Here is a 16,989-nt window from a genome sequence, read left to right as displayed (position 1 = left end):
TCTTAGCTTAAACAGAGGATTTTCTTCTGCTAAAACAATACATGCACAAAAATTAAACCATTTCTCCAATCGAGCCAAAAACTTGTTGAATTCACAGCATTGTTTTATTATAATATAATTTTGCCTACTTAAAAAAAAAAATACACCAAATTCAGATCAGGGAGTAACTTGAAACAAAAGCCTCAACATCAGAGGACACAACACAGCTGATTTTCATCAGCAATATACATATTAGAAAAGGAACAGAAACAGATACATTGTTTTCATTGTCAGGCAATGAATAATCAATTATTCTTTAAATGAACCAAATTATTATTAACTGAAATGCATAAGGAAAGGGAAAGATTTGGTGGTTTAAATGGTTGTGTAATAAACTGCGTTGGTATATCCACTGAAGCTCGTACTTTCACAGACACTGTTCATGGGTTTCTGTGATGTTCAGTGTAAGTTGCTTATATTGGCAATACTGTCTGCTCGAACTAATGGCCCTACATTTCACTGAAATAACTAGTTACATTGTGGTTGTAACAGTGAATAGATGGGATTGCAGCATTTCAATTAAATTCAGAGTTTGGATATAACCAGTGCTTCTGTGAACTGAAGAAAAGACATCAAAACATTTTCACTTGAATAAATACCTGACAATACTTCTCAGGAAAAAAACAGAGCTTACAGAAGAAGAATAAATGGATTCATTACAGTAGCGCGGCGTGACATACAGCAACAATGCAAAGCAATGACCGTCCTTCCTCCCTAAGGTATCAAGACTCCATCTTATCATTAGGGGTCTGAGCACATCACACAACCTCTTTTCCTAACACCTCTGAGAGAGAAAACAGCTTTAGCAGCATTTTGGAAGAGGAAATGGAACCACAAAGGCCCAAACACCTCAATATCTTATTGAGGCTATTTGAGCATTTAAACTTCCACTGACACAGAGCAGAAACCAGCACCATGTTTTGGGTGGAACCAGACAGAGGCAGTCCTCCTCAGGGAGCCAGCAGCCCAGCCTGGATGGATACTGAGCTCCTGGTCTCCAGCATAACCCTTTCAGCACAAAACTACCCCTCCTCATCAGCCCACCCAACTCCCACCTGCATGCGGCTCCCCCCATCCCTTCCCACATGCCCAGTAGGTCTCCTTCCACCCATCCACCCATGGTCACAGCCCAGAGCAGTCCCCCACATCCTGGATTGTCACATCCCAGCCCCACAGACTTCTGCCTCTTCCCTAAAGCAGGTCTGCCTCTCCCAAGCAGTGGAGGAGCCCTAAAGGCATGAAAACCAAGACTGCTTCTAGTTTCCCTCCACTTCAGTGCACAGCAGTGACACCTGTCACTCGTACGACACTGCCATCAGTGCAGTGAAACGATCAACCAGCAGGAAACTGTGCAGTTACTGTGCCAGCTCACAGCTTTTGCACACCTGAAAAGCAACATTTGCATGAGGTTTAGATATGGCATACAGTGGAATCGGTAGTTTCCGCGTAGCTCCAGGCAATAACTGCTGTCACGAACAGATCCTCATTTTTACACTTCTTTATTGTTCTTTCTCATCTGCCCGCAGACTGCTGTGCACCCCCAATTACGCAGACCGCAAGCCACTAAACTAACTGCTGTAGCAACAGCTTATAGCAAAGCAGTAAGATGAGGCTGAGTCTGGAGGAGGTGGCTGCCTCTGCAACTCTGAAGATGTGCCATGAATAAATACATAAAGCAAAAAAAAAAAAAAAGATGATGATGATGATAGTGGTTTGTAGCCGTGATGATCTCAGGTTATAAGAGAAGTAAGGCTGAGGAAGAAGTAATTGGATAAAACAATATACAAACAAACAGGATAAGCTGTGATGTGTGATGATTCTGAAGACAAATGCTTCTCAACTTCTTCTCTGAGCAAACCTCTCCAAAAGTCTCTAAGCAGACTTCAACGCCATAACATAGCGTAAGCTCCACAGTGCACTAAAATCCTTTATCTACCATCCTCACAGATGGAAGCAAAGTGGACAGTTACAGTAAACTATCATTTGCACTGGAAGCCTCTTTCTTCCTATCTGACAGTGTTTCACTACACTAGGAAGAAAGAGTAGTAATCTTTCTGACCTAGGATTGTGGTATTGGGTTTGCACCACAAAGCAGGGGTGTTTTGATGGCTCCCAGAAAACCAAATGTGGTCTGGACCCTGTGGGAAAACTTGCTTATCCCTTTGGAGGAAAGGCACATGAGCATATGCTGTTCCCCTTACTTACTAACCAAAGGGTCCATCAGTCTTCCCCACCTCCACCACCAACTCCTACCGCAGAGGACTAGGAAGCCATCCCAGCTCTCCCCATAAGCTGGGCTGCCTCTCACAGTAGACACAGCCACCCTTCTTTGCAAACTGAATGCATCAGGGGGGGAATGAAGAGGCAGCTTCCTTTTTTCGGAAGACCATTAAAACTACAGGAAAAATAAACAAGTAAAAGCCCTGCCTGGAAGACAGTGGCTCCACAGGCCGGCTATACCACAAAGGACATCTAGCTCATATAAACCAGATTAGTTCCTACTCAGAAAGATTGTATTTAACTATTAGGCTTGCTGTTGTTCTCATTAGCTCTCAATCGCTTCCAGACTTCTGTCAGCCCTTTCAGGGAAGCCGGACAAGAAGAAGATGGATTTGAGACTACTATGGTGTTGCACCACTACCATCCAGTCAGGAAATTTCCATTTCCTCCTTTGTCTTTAATTATTAAGCCTGCTTTATGTGGAGAGAAAACATACCGTATGCATTAAATACATCTGTCCCAAGGTCAGACTCCTCTCCCTTTCTGGCACAAGACTTTTGTTATACAAGCTAATAATCTGTCTCGAGGTGCACACATATACACGGAGATGGATGGAGACTGATGTGCACTCAACTGGCCTGCACCCCTCGCCAGCAAGGCGAGAGCCAGTTCTGGTTGTGGATCGTGCAGCCGCACCAGCCTCTCACAGAGCTTAACGCCATAGCTGCGCTAACGTCGGGGCTTCTGGAAATGAGCACACGACTGCTTGCACCCATTCACACACGGCAAGTCCTGGAGAAGGCCAAGAAGCCAGGACCTCAGCAGGTGAAGGCACGCTCCCCGGTACAGGGTTTGCAGCCGCGGGTCTGGCAGCCTCCTGGCGATGTCCGCGGAGGCTCTCGGTGTAGCGGCACTCAGCTGCATTACGCACTGCGTTTATTATCCCTATCAGATTCGCCGCTTCTCCCCTTTGGGCTGTTCCTCTCAGTGTCAGCGGAGGAGAATTTCTTCTTCTGCTTCCAGAAAGTGAAGGAAAAAAACTTACAAGGATGACTGCAATCTTATTTCAAAGCAACCCTCAAACAACAAATCCCTCTGCATGACGTACCATGGCTATCTCTCTTTGAGCTTGTTTTATTGAAACCTAAAAGATCCAGGAATAAACAAATGCAGCCATCCCTCGTGATACTTTGTGATTTCATGTCTGATGGGGGGGGTAGAAAATCAGTCCCAAACCTGCAATTTTCACTCCAGCATGGAGTGAAATTAAGCCAACATCGTACTGCACCAGCCTTGCCAACTTTCCACTGGCTGCTCTGCGTGTACTAGGCCCACACATTTCTATTTTCTAGCAATTCCTGGCAAATATCCTGTCAGATTAGCAGCAGTTTTACTCCGAAGACATGACGCACAGAAAAACACAAGCGGTTCGTCTCTTCCAGAAACCACCTCCCCACCACAGCTTCAGGGAAGCCGCTTTTAAGGTGGCACAGGAGCAGTGACACAGGTTCAGAGGGAGCCCCGGCAGCGTCCCCGCACATGCATGTTTACCATAAAGTTAGTATTGGATGATTTGCAGTGCATTACCTCAGTGCGAGGCCTTATTCTGGTTTTGCTGACAGGAAAAAGGGAGGGCGGGGAAGAAAGGACAAATACAGTAGGACGGTGCTCACGACAGGAAGGCTTACATAGTTTACTTGTACTTGGCTGCAGAACAGCTGGCATGGCTGGGTCAAGAGACTCAAAACCCCTCACATTTCAAATGATGACCAATTTCGGTGCTGGGAAATGCTCAATGCACGAGTGCGTGCTGTCTCCAGAAGGTATGTGGGTTTGTGGTGGCAGCTCCCTGAGCAAAGCCCAGAGAGAGGTGAGGAGCTGCCTCAGGACAAAGAGTGGCCATGGAGTGGACCCAGTTCTGTCACAGAGCTGGCTTCACAGGCCACTGAGCTAGGACACAGATGCTCGCCAGCAGCAGAGAAACTTGCCAGGACATCCACTGCCTTATCCCTCTCCCACTTACTAATGTCAGCAGCAAGCCTGCTGCTGGCTGGTGCAACGTTGGATAGGGGGGAAATGAATAAAAGCAAGTAAATAAATAAAATCAGAGGTCTTGTCCATAACAAACCCTGCTACGTCTTGGCCTCTGTACTCCCACGCTTCCTCAGGCTCCTACAGGTGAGATGGGAAAGACGATGCCCAGGACAAACTGGAGAAACCAAGAAGGTGCTTTCCCCCAAATGTTTCTCTGAAGGCCAAGAAATCTTAGGAGATACCCTATCTTCTTCCTAACACACTCATGCCTCTGGTTTAGTTAATTGCTCTTGGCCGAGGAGACACTGTCTTCTGAAGTCTTTAGGAAAGGAAACACGATACAAGAGTCTCGCATGCACCAGAGAGCTGGAAAATTAAAACGTTGACACTCGGGATTTGGAGCAGAACCAACAGGCACAGCCACTCACTGGTCAGAGCTGGAGCCCTCCCTCTCCATGCATCCCAAACCCAGATCTTCAGAGGATCCAAACAGGGACCAAGACACCTTACGGCACCCAAAACACAGCAGCAGTTTAATATAAGCTGCTGCAGAAGTTCCCCAAAATGAGCAAGGTGTTAAGCAGCCCTTTTTCCCCCTTCTAGTCCTCTGATAAATCACAACACAAAAATGAAAGTGTTTCCATAAGATGGGCAAATTGGTTCCCAATTGCAACATAATTCAGGATTTTTACTCTGTGCCACAGTGAAGCCTGAGAGGCCAAGCTCAGATCAATATCTACTGATTATTCACATAAGGAGAGAGAGAGCTGCTGTCTTAAAAACACAGTTCAGAAACATATTATTCCTCTAGTAAAGTGTGACCATGCAAAGTAAGTCAAAGGACCCGTTCAGGCACTGTGCTAGTCTCCCAACTTCATCCAAAACCCAACCACTACCCCACCTGTGCTGAAAGGCAGCCGTATGTTACAAAAAAAAAAAAAAAAGTCAGTATTGAGGGTTACTGTGGATGGTTTTGTTTTGGAAATAAAGGGAAAACACAGCAGCTGTACAATGAGAGTGCAGCAAGGGAGGTGAGCCCCACTCCTGGCCCCCACACTCCTTACCTTCGTAGCAGGGCAAGAGCTTCCTCCCGTTGGGCTGCAGGTTGGGGGGAATGATGTTGCAGAAGCCGTGGGGCAGTATGTACTCTGTCTCGTAGTAGATGTTTTTCCAGCGGTGCGCGCATGCCTAAACAGATCACATCACATGTGTCATTAACCCAGAGTCACAGGAGAGCCCTCCGACCAAGGCACAGCACGCATGAGCAGGACCTCTCAGCACCACCTTCCCCCCACGACCCCACTGTCCTCTCCTTACATCCCACTCTTTCTAGATAAAGTATCTTCTCACTGTTATCTTCTGCAGCTCATGCCACTGCCTAACCTGGCAGCTCATATCTCAGCCTTCATGTGTGGATGACTAGGAAAACAGCAGGTCTCAGAGCAAGACAGAGCCCACGCTGGAGATTTCAAGATCTCTTACTGTGTATGAATCCTCACAGCCAGTGAAGCTTTTCTAACTAAAGATGCACTAACAGAACCCAGCCAAGCCAGAAAAGGGGGGGAAACAGGAATAAAGACATTGAGAATACACATAAGAGGATCAGAATGGATGCTAAGACTCAGAAGGTTACTAAGACCACGTTTAGAAGGTTATCCCACCAGCATGTGTGAGTCAAAGGCTTGTCTTGCTGGGAAAGGCAGCTTTGTTTCTGGTGACAGAAGAGCTGGACCTTGCTTACTGGTAATGAATTTAAGTGAAAATGCCAGAGATTTTGCGGCAACAAGAGTGGCAAGATCACTCAAGGTGCAGATGAGCTGCAGAGATCAGGGTGCCTTTCCCTTCGTAGTGAAGAATAAGAACACCCTGCAAAACCAGAGCTAAACCAGTCTCATCAGGACACTTGCTCAGTACAACTGCCACACACAAGCACACATAAAAGTAGTGTGGAGCTTGCTTCACATCTTCCCAGACCCATTTGCTCCAAAAATTAATACCGCATTGCTGCCAGACAAACCACAAGTTACCTGATGCTCAGGGGTTACTTGGAATAAAAGGAAATGTGAAACAGCAAGGGCTTTGAACTTCAGCACGTGCCAGGCCATATCTCCAGCTGGTCTAAGTCACTGAAGACAGTGTAAATGTGTCAATTTATATCATTTAAGGCTTGGTCCCATGCAAACAGAGCATCCTCTATGCTACAAATCATCTCCTTCACATAATTCCAACTTTTCCTGGAAACTTTGCATCAGCCGCCTTCATGATCCCCACATTTGACCCTATCCTCCCCAGACAAGACACCGTCTGTCTTCTTCCCTTTGTGCTACCCCACTTTTCCGCCTCAGCACCTCAGAGCTGCCCATGGGAGCATCTCAACATCGTTAAAAGGTATATACATAAGACAGGCACAGTTGTGTCACCTATCCAGTAAAGGACCTGGGAAGCATATCAACCACTGGGAAGCTCAAAATTCAATCCAGCAGTCAACACAGGCCCCTTCCCATATATCTAACCCCAGAAAGACATAAAAGGGTAATACTACTCTCTTTTTTTTAACTGAAGCAGAGCAAAACCAGCTCTGCTGTTAGCAGTGCTGCACTTGGAGTTTGATATTTATGGCTTTCCTAACTTCCAGTACTCAAGGAGAAGCACGTATCTCCTGAAGATGGCTATCGCAGAGGGATAACAAGGGACTCCAGGGGCCGTGGAAAGCTCTGCACCGCACTGCATGGCACAGGCTGCCACCCATGATGCGAAGGATGCTTCGGATGGCACTCCCCTTGACAGCCAAAAGCAAGTGAGGAGTCCTGCAAAGACCAGCTTTGGGGACTCCCTTATGTGCTTTAAGCAAGCTGAGTTACGATTTTAATCCCCATGCACCACTCATTCAAAATTCAACAGCAACAAAAAACCAGCACGTGAAATTTGCATTTTCAGAGTAACCAGGAAAGAGTTTCTCTCCTGATGGATCTGTGCTGTGAACACAAATATACACATGCACAGCCCTTTTAAAGACAGTACCATAAAGACACATACCATTAAAGCTACAGTCAAGTCAACCCCAACTCCGGATATAAACTCAAACGGAAACAGAACAAGAATATTTTTTATAATTATGGAAAGATAAATAAAGGATTGTGATATTGTAAATTCCTCGACATTTTATATCTCAGAAACTGCAAGAGACTCACATAAATTAACCTACTAATCTCTCCCAGAGGAGCACAAACGACAGAGTCGGGGAGAGCAGCAGCATTTCATCACAAGCAGGAGGCTTTGCTCAGGAGTGAGGTGCAGAGGCCAAGAAAGATAGAACAATATAAGGAGAAAAAAAGGAGCTGCTGCATAAAAAGTATGTTCAAAATCAACTGGAGGCTATGGGCTCAGTTTAGCAATTCTGGGCACACTTGCCTAATCTGTTAGGGTTTGGGGTTTTGGTTTTTTTGGTGATCACTTTTCTGTACCTTCAGCATGCTGTGTATTCAGGCCCACTACAGTTCACCACTGACTGCCTGAGTCTGCGGACAGCTCATAACCGTAGGTCCAAGAGATGAGCTCCACCTCGGTTATCTCAGCAGGGGTTTCCCCAGACTTCCCAGGCCACAGCTGCAGAATTTAACATTTTCCCAGTGGACAGGAGTTCAGCAGCTCCTCTTCCTCCCCTGAAACTCATTTCTCTGCAGGCAGGCAATCAGCACATTTGTCTCCCTGCCACAGCAAAGCTCGTCCACAGCTCTTTTTGGTTCTCCTGCCTTCCTAAAAACATTTAGTTGGATTACAGTACGCGGTCCTTACATTATTCAACGTTGCTGAGGCAAGGTGATATGCTACCAAAGGTGGCTACAGCCTTCCTTCTTTGATGGCACATGTCTGAAGACGTCTGAGGAACAGAGATGAGTCACCTGAATTTGATGCTGCAGAGAGGGTTTTTCTGTGGTTTTTTTTTTCCTAAGGTGATTGCAAACAACTGATAGCTTATACACCCTTTTTTAGATGCAAGCCATAGGTGGGCCCCTGTGCAATGAGGAAGCCATCAGCACACTTTGGTGCTCAGCAGCTGCTGCTGGGGCACAGGCCCTGGCTCTGCCATGGAGCAGGGGAGAAATTTTGCTTCAAAGGTTTGCATCCTAAAACGCTTCTGGGCAAAGCACACAGAGGTCTCTATTGATGGCAGACACTGAATTACTGCAATATAATGAATAGGTCATTTCTGAACTGCAGTCACTTTGCTCTTTTGCATACTGAATGCCAGCCACAGGCTTTGCACCATAGGAAAAGCAACACAGAGAGACCCAGGCTTCACTTCAGAGGCCGAGTACCCTACCTGAATGCACGGTCCTTATAGAGCCCTCTGCTGACTCCTAAAGTCAGAGTCCAAACAAGGGACTTTTTGAATGTGCCACTGTCAGACCACTTCTGGTTTGCTCTTCCCTAGGAGGACTTTGGCTTTGCTGCAGTGATGGGTTTTTTTACAGACACACATAGAAACGCTAAATGCGTCAGTAAGTCAACTACTTAAAATGAAAAATAGCAACACTTTATAAAAAACAGACTAATGACAGATGTGGCAGGTATTTAGGAAGAGCAAGACTGAAGGATGTGGCTTATCTCCAAATCATAATGCACTGTCCACGGTTCCTCTCCCAACAAAAGTAAAAGGAGGACTTTGCCAGCTTTTTCCAAACTGAAATGGCAAATCTCAGCTGTATTATTGCAGCACTTTGATTAATGCAAATATTGACCAACAGCATACCCGAGGACAGGAAGCCACTGAACTGTAAACGCAGAGCTTTTTTAGCTAATCTTACTTCTTCATTTGTTTAAATCCTCATTGTTTGATGCTTTTCTATTTAGTCCGTCACACTAACCTAAAACTCTGGTTCAGTAACATCCTGGCACAATATGGGCTCAAACACAATCCACTTTACCAAACATCAGCTAAAGCCCCCCTGCACACTCCTCACTGTCCCTACCACCCCTTTCAGCTGAAGCTGGTACTCTTATCGGGCAATCGGGGAAGGCTGATAACACAGAAATTTAAGCCACTAAGCAGTTTCAAAGCAAAAGCAACAACTTCTTTGTACAATCCACAGTTAAACTGTGGGACTAATTCCTCTAACACAGGATGTCAAAAGCATGAATAGTTCACACAGGTTTAAAAAGCGACTACCCGTATCAATGCAAAAAAAAAAAAAAAAAAAAATCCATCCAGGGCTATTGACCACAAAGATCCCACTCTGACTTAAAGGAATCCCTGGAAGAGATGCAGTAAATAGACCTGTAATGCCTGACAACATAGACTGCACATACTCATAACTACTGTGCATTGCTCACAAGAGTTAGCTAGTAATTTTGTTAAAAAGCTAAAATTGGCAGATGCAGCTCCGAACACACATTCAGACACGTCTTCTCAGAACACCAGTTTCTCACAGGCGCTTCAGAGACAACCGCATTTTAAAGAAATCCTGACCTTTAAAACTAGAAGAGCACACAAATTAAATACCATCTGCTTATGGGAAAGTCACAATTTTTTTTCATTAAAAAGGTATCTCAAAACAGAGACTAACAATGCCCTGAAACACCCAGGTATTTTCCATCCACGAAGGAATCCATATGCCTTCATTCCAGGCTCTGTCTACACATAGATGTGCGCAGATATTTAATTAGTAGTTTAACACAGAGTGCTTTGGTGATAAATATCTCACTGAAATCAATGAGCATTAGACATTTAAACATCCTCGAGCATCCAGACATGATCTACTTGGCAAGGGCAGTATAATCTTGCCAGAGGGCTGGTTTAGGACTTCCTTAAATCAGCATGTGGAGGCATTTTACCAGCTTAAGGTGCACCAGAATAAGCCCACCACCAGCCGTGCATTTTACTTTAGCTACATTTTGCTTTTAACCTGCTTTATGTCTGAAATTTCTATCCCCTCAGCCCCAGTCTAAGCCCTCACAGCCTGCCCACGTCCCTCACCCTTGTAGCCTCCCCTCAGCCAGTGAGCAGCCAGCCCCAGCCTTGGTAGTTGCCCAGCTTGTTTCCCCACCAGCTTTCCCTTCCTTTGCTCCTTCTCTCTAGGGAGATGACAGCTAAGCATCAGCTGCCACCCATTCCCCTTTAAATCAAAATACACGAAAACATTATTCTTAGGATACTGTTTTTACAAAAATATCTCAGAGTTGCCTAAAAAAAGTGTATGTGCTTCTGAAAATGGGACAAGAATTTGTCTAGTTCAGACCGATGACTGGGAAATGGAGAGGATGCTGTGTCTTGAGACAGTGTTATCCTGATCAGTGCAAGTTACTCCTCAGCTGTCACGCAGGACTCTCGGCACACCTAGAGATCAGGATATCCCTTGAAAACATGAATTGCTTACACTGGCATGAATGCCTTAATTTTGTGCTCTACTGTACATGTTTACAGTGTCTTTTATTTATGCCCCTCTTTTTCCCCTCGTCCTCTAGTGCTGAACATTTAAAACATCCAAGAAAAGTAAAGCATCAGCCAGCTCCTATAGCACTGTCAAGCTGTACACCAAAAGAGATGATCGGATAAAATACCACAGTACTATGGCAGAAAGGTATAAAAACCACCTGCCTCGCCATGGAAGTTGGTGTGCAAGGACTTGGGTCGTAAGCATTTGGTCTCTAAGTGCATATTAAGAAAAACACCTTTGAGTGAAGCAGCTTTGTCCACTTGCCTTACACAGGTGGTTGGCACAGTAATCATTGTACGAGATCTTTCTCACTAGCAGCTTTTTGACAGTTCAGTGCCATGTACCAGGGCAATCCCCTATCTCAGTGGAAAGATGGGGTCATACTGCAAGTTTCCAACTCCTAAAGAGCGGTGTTTAGAATCAGATTGTTGTCAGCGTTACTCTGATATGAGCTTGAAATTTGCCTGCCACATATACTATGCACAACATTTTGTTGCAATTTTTTTTTTATTTCAGTTAACATTCCTGCAGACAGACTCACCCGGGTAGACAGTCAGAACCCAACTGCGGATGTAAACACAGACAACTATTGATCATAATATACCCATGTATTTTAGAAAGGTTTTTGCCCAGCTCTCTTTATGATTATTTTTTTTCCAACACAGGAGATGTTTTGCAAAGATAAATTCCACATCCTAAGGATCACATGCTCTCCTTGACCTGTCTATTTGCATGGTAACCATATCAAAGACAACAAGGCCACCCACACACAAGTAAGGAATCTCTACTCTCAACTCTTCTGCCTTGTTAATGGAAAATTAATATACATAAAGAAAAAATATCACCACAAAGACTCATCTTACATTTTTCATGGTAAATTCTGACACGCAATACATAACGCTCAGGAAAAATGGATGCATACATATTCCCTACATAAATGCAGACAAACGACAAGAAGAACAAACTAGCAGATACCTCCCAGACAAAGTTCTATTTATTCTGTTCAAAGATTTAATCCCTCAGATTTAGGAGGAAGCCCTTGGGTGACACAAGTCAGGTGTGACGGCTTTGAAGTCCTCCTTCTATAAATAAAGCTTTCTGGCTGGGGCTCACTTTTCCTTCCGCTTGAAGGAAGGGACTACAGAATTTGCTGCCTGTAAAGCTGGACTCCGTCAGTCACTGCCAAACACATTAATCCTGACATGTTTAGCATTAGAGTCAGACAGCAGCAACGGTTTTAATGAGATCAAAGAAAAGAGTGGACTTACCAGCACACTTCCACCAGCCTTTGGCTGTCTAGCCAGGCTCACGCCCATCCATTCATCATCTCTGTCTTCTTTGCAGGTCTTTCCACAGAGCGTGCCCCGAGAATTGCCTACAGAAAGAGGGGAAAGGCAGCAAGGCAAGGAGAAATGAGTTTTAAATACCCACCAAGAATCCCTACAAGAAAAGAGATTGCCCATCAAACATCTGCCTGACAGTGCTTTTCTTTTCCCTTTCATCCTGATTATTAGTTCTTGTATGTGTTAATCAGGGCGATGCTCTCACTCTTACTAGGCATCATACATAGCAGAGGACAGACCCTGTCCCAAACAGCCAGCAGCTATTACAGCACGTCCACAGCTCTACTTGAATAAACCATCTAACTGAAGTGAATGGGAGAGATGCGAGATTGCCTGCAGAATGCAATCAATGCAAAAATTACTCTTGAAAATGAGATCTGGGGCACTTAAAAAATTGAGGCCTAAATCTTTAGTCCTGTCAGGCAGTATTCACGAATCCATGAGAGACAGTTTACATTACAGTAGCAGGACAAATCAAACTTGGCCAAAACACTGTTTTAATACATGTAAGCTTCATAAAAATAAATTCTGCTTGACTCAGTCATGAAAAGATGAACTATACTAACGTGCCTTTTTTATAGGCACAGAAAGCAATAACAAGCATGTCACCAAGAAAACCAAAATATTAAAAGGCTGCAATTTTCTCCATCAGAATCCAGCACAAGGTTTTAGATCAGAGCCTTACTTTAGGACTCCACCTTCCCCCGATTCAGACAGTACATCAGAGAAACCAAAGTTGATCCTGATCACGTGCAATAGTGTACAATTATGGCTCTCACTGAGAAACTTATTTCCTTTAGCACATGAGGCAAACCCAAGGAATGATTTGCTGTATTACGAGGGAACCTACAGATCACCACGATGCTAATAACACCGCACATCACAGGCCCACCACCTGGGGTCATCCCACGCACCCTTATTTCAGCACTGCCTGGAGGAGGCAGCAGCACTTCCAACCGCTCACATGCCCACCGACATGCTGCAAGGTCACACTGAAGCAGGTGGAGAAAAGACAGCGGCTTAGGGTAAGCAGGGAAAAACCCACCTTTGCCTGGGTACTCGCTGGAGAGAGCAAGCAGGGCCACTGGGAGGACACCAGCACCAGGGGGGATGCTATTTCATAATGCTGAAGAGAATATGACACCTTTGCTACCAGTGCTCAAAATCCATCAGGAGAGGCTGATGAATCCCTCTCAATGTCCTGGGGCCTCTTTGAAGCTGTCAGAAGGATTGCTAGCTATTTGGGGTATGGGGTTTTTTTGGCTCCCCCCTTCTTTCACCCAAGCATCATAACTACCTACCTCGACCCATATCCAGTTCTGTGCATCTTCTGTCAGGATTGGTATGGACTCGACATTTAAACACTGCTCCTGGGGACTGAACAGAGGTGCTGTATTTAGATTCTGCCTTGGGAGCACCAACCAAGACCCTGGAAATCAAAAGCAAAGCAACAAGTGATTAATTTCAGGAGAAAATAAATAAAAAAAAAAAAAACAAAAAAAAACCCACAACAGCAAGGTTCACATTGCCAGAGCTTCCTCAGCAAAAGCACTTTCTCCAGCAACCTTGCAAAATGATGACTTTGACTCACAAACGGAAAACAACACATACAATAAAGGCATTTTTCCCCAGTGAAGTCACAAATACTTTAACAAGTTAAATGTCCATTAGGATTGTAACACACCCCCCACCCCCAAAAGCATTTAGGAAAGTATTAGGACAGACAACAGCAGCTGGATCCATTTTTCCTCAGTTTTAACTACATCACTATCAATCCAAGAACCCACAGGAGCTAATACACACACCCACAAGCGGATGAAATCTGAACCTGCATGCTTGCTAGCCAGCCAAAGATTAATAAGCTTGTTTAGAAAGTTGAGGCACCCCATTCTCAGAACACTTTATGGAACTAGAGCTTAAAAAAACACCAAGAAAAACACCCAACCAACAACACAGGAGCACATCTCTTCCACAATGCGTTACTATCAACCAACGTTTATCACTAAGGCTGTGAAGACTGTACCTAGGCTATTTATCTGACATGAGAGCTAGTGTCTCTGGGGAGCACCAATACAGAAGCTCTGACCATAGCACTCCTTAATGTACCCTTGAAAGATGATGAGCACTTTTTAATCACTTGTGTTACAATCCAGTTAACTGTTTAACAAGCTGGCAGCTGCTCATGCCCTAAGAGATGCTTTTTGAGGAGGATTACAGGGGAAGCACAAGTATTAAGGGAGCCTTTTCACCGCGTCCTCATTAAAGGAACAATCTTTCTCACCTGGTTGTGAGTCCAGATCTAGGCACATGAGGGTGAGGAGGGAGGTTAAGCAGGAGGAAGGCAGCTCCAGGGAGGGCAGTGGGGAGCACCAGGTAGTTTAGTATCAGTTCTGCCAATACCCTTGCACTGTGAGGTAGGGCAGAGCTTCTGCATATAACAAAATCCTCACTGAAGTTAAGCCCAGGGCTGGAACTAAGGGTGACTGTCTCAAAGACTGCGCCTCCAGCATGCGCATGCACGGAGCTGGCCTGCTGCTTGGAAGGCAGCAGCTGACCAAGGAGGCACTGTTCTGGGTTTACCCACTAAAGGGATAAAGAGCTACCAGCGCTAAGTCAATCCGCATACACAGCCCACCCACAGCACAGATGGACAGCCCAGCGCAAGCCCTAAAATGGAAGCTTTCCCTGTTTTAAACAACTTCTCCTTCATCCTCTAATTTAAAGTTCCATCACCAACCACCACCCATCATCACTATCCCAGTAAACACAAGCAGACCCGAGGCGCAAGGCGTGCACATCCAGGGTCAACCTGAGCCACCTGGAAGAGCTGGTCCAGCATCAGAGCCTGGTCTATACCAAACAGCAGCACGTCTCCACTCCCTCCTCACTGCCCTGGATGCGGAATGCGACAAAACTGTCCTGTGGCACTTGGAAATACATTCACAAAAAGAAGAGAAGCCTCTACACTAAGTGACCATTTTCTCCAAAGTTTCATGAGCTAAGCTCTATCATTTGGAGAAGTTTGATGGGGCTGCACTCTACAATGCACATCATGTTTTCACAAGTGAGAAGAATTAATGTCCAAAATACTTAAGTTGCTAAAAACTACAAAGCCTGCACACATTGGGGAGCGAGCGCAAAGGAGGCTGAAATAATAGCTCCAAATGGAAATCCCACTAGGCAGGCGGCAGGCAGAAAATCAAATGCCAATCATTTCACTTACACAGGCGATGAATGCATGTCATTCACTTATTGACATTCATGAGGTCTAACAAAAATAAATAAGGGGGGATATTACTGGCTTAAAGAGTTACGAGTTCAAATTGCAAATGGCAAGAAACTGTTTCTATGACCTGTTATAACAATAAGATAATGTAGGCCACATTCACCTCCAGTTTAAAAGAAGCTTTGCTCTAACCTAAGAAAAGTAAATATGATTATGTGCAGCAATTAGTGCACAACATACCTTGGGTTGCAGAATGCAAGATGGAGATGAAGGAGCCTAAATCACAAAGACTCTTCAGCTCTCTTTAAAAAGCTGAATGGGAAAAATTGCTAATTAATGATTTGAGTAGGCTACTGGCACAGATAATATTGCTGTCTTGAGCAAATATACCTTTCAAAAAGAAAACGTCTGTTGCCGTTTCTTCCTGTGGACTGAGCAGAAGGAAGCAGCCAGTAGAGGCAACTGGTGACATGTGCCAAAAGCAAATCTATTTTGGATTGTCCTGAATGTCTATACATTCAAATTTGATATTTCACCTACATCACACACTATGTCATCTTAGGATCTTGTCTCATTCTTTCACTCTTGCACCTAGACTCCAGCAGGTGAAACCTTTGCAGATCTCCTGTTCCGCCTGGCATGACCCATGCCCACCCATGCCCTGAGACGGTTACCTTCAGGAAAATGGGAGGTTTTCTGTTGGTTCATATGCTTTTTGGTTGGTCAAGTTGGTATTTGCCATATACCACTTACTTCAGTTTTATTCAAAGGTTTGAGACTGGAATATTTCCTTTGTCAAGAAGAGAGTCCTTTACTTTTTCATTAGTTTCTGTACGTAACAGCTTAACTGTTGGAAGAATGTCACCTATGTAACTGTCACGAGACTTTTCAGCGGACCTGGATAGAAGACTCATTTGCATCTGAATATTTTGGGACTCATCAAGCAAAACAAATGCCTGTTTTGCATCTCCCCTATGTATTAAAACACCTTTGAAATCTTTTGCAATTTCTATGAAACAACGCTGCAACCAGAGAAGGTGTTTTTCTCTGGTACCATATCAAAACAGAAATACATTTCAAAACAAAGCCTTAGAGTCTAATACAGTCTTCTTGCATTTCAGTGCTGTGGAGTCTTGCCTGGCATAAACACGGAAGATACATAAAGAGCCAGCAGAAGTGCAACCCTGTCCTCTTGCTATTATCAGGCAACCTTCCAACATATTCCTATTAAACCAGCTCTCATTTAAAATAGCCTAATTTTGTGGTACAGTTTTCCAGTGCTGCTATAGGACTACTTGGGTTGTCAGCAAGCAAGCACCAGCAGTTCACCAGCCTTTTTCCAAAAGGCTTATGATGTGGGCAGTACTCTTTGCAGAGGTTATTGACGAGTGCAGGTTCTCACCACAACCATAATACTCTGCAGGAAGCCCCTAGGATATTTGTGAGTAGCTACATGAAGACACCTTGAAGGGGAAACCCATCAAGAGAAAGAGATTACTTTCTATGGAAGAGAACCAAGGGCAGTAGGAGTGAGGTTTGGGGCCATTTTAGGGTCACTTTTGCTTGACGTGCACAGAAATCTGTAAGAATTAGCCACATCCCACTGGCTCTGTGAGCAAAGTATTGGGGTCTAAACCAACATGAGGAGCAGTAAGCAGGGAGGCCATTTAACCTTCTCTTCTTGCATTCA

At 44.7% G+C, this 16,989-nt stretch overlaps 1 protein-coding gene across 2 annotated transcripts in view; it reads right to left on the bottom strand.

Annotated features, from left to right (window-relative positions):
• The window catches only part of ITGA9 (integrin subunit alpha 9), a 226,437-nt gene that overhangs the window by 204,202 nt on the left and 5,246 nt on the right, over positions 1–16,989 (bottom strand). For both annotated transcript variants that reach the window (XM_072853606.1, XM_072853607.1), the window contains exons 2-4: positions 13,375–13,502; positions 11,999–12,105; positions 5,358–5,481 (exon numbers count right to left, since the gene is read on the bottom strand). In XM_072853606.1, coding sequence (XP_072709707.1) covers positions 5,358–5,481; positions 11,999–12,105; positions 13,375–13,502 — 359 coding nt within the window. The remainder of the gene's footprint in view (positions 1–5,357; positions 5,482–11,998; positions 12,106–13,374; positions 13,503–16,989) is intronic.

This window comes from Ciconia boyciana, chromosome 2 (assembly GCF_034638445.1).
Source record: "Ciconia boyciana chromosome 2, ASM3463844v1, whole genome shotgun sequence".
Classification (NCBI taxonomy): Eukaryota; Metazoa; Chordata; class Aves; order Ciconiiformes; family Ciconiidae; genus Ciconia; species Ciconia boyciana.
This window is presented reverse-complemented; position numbering and strand designations above follow the sequence as displayed.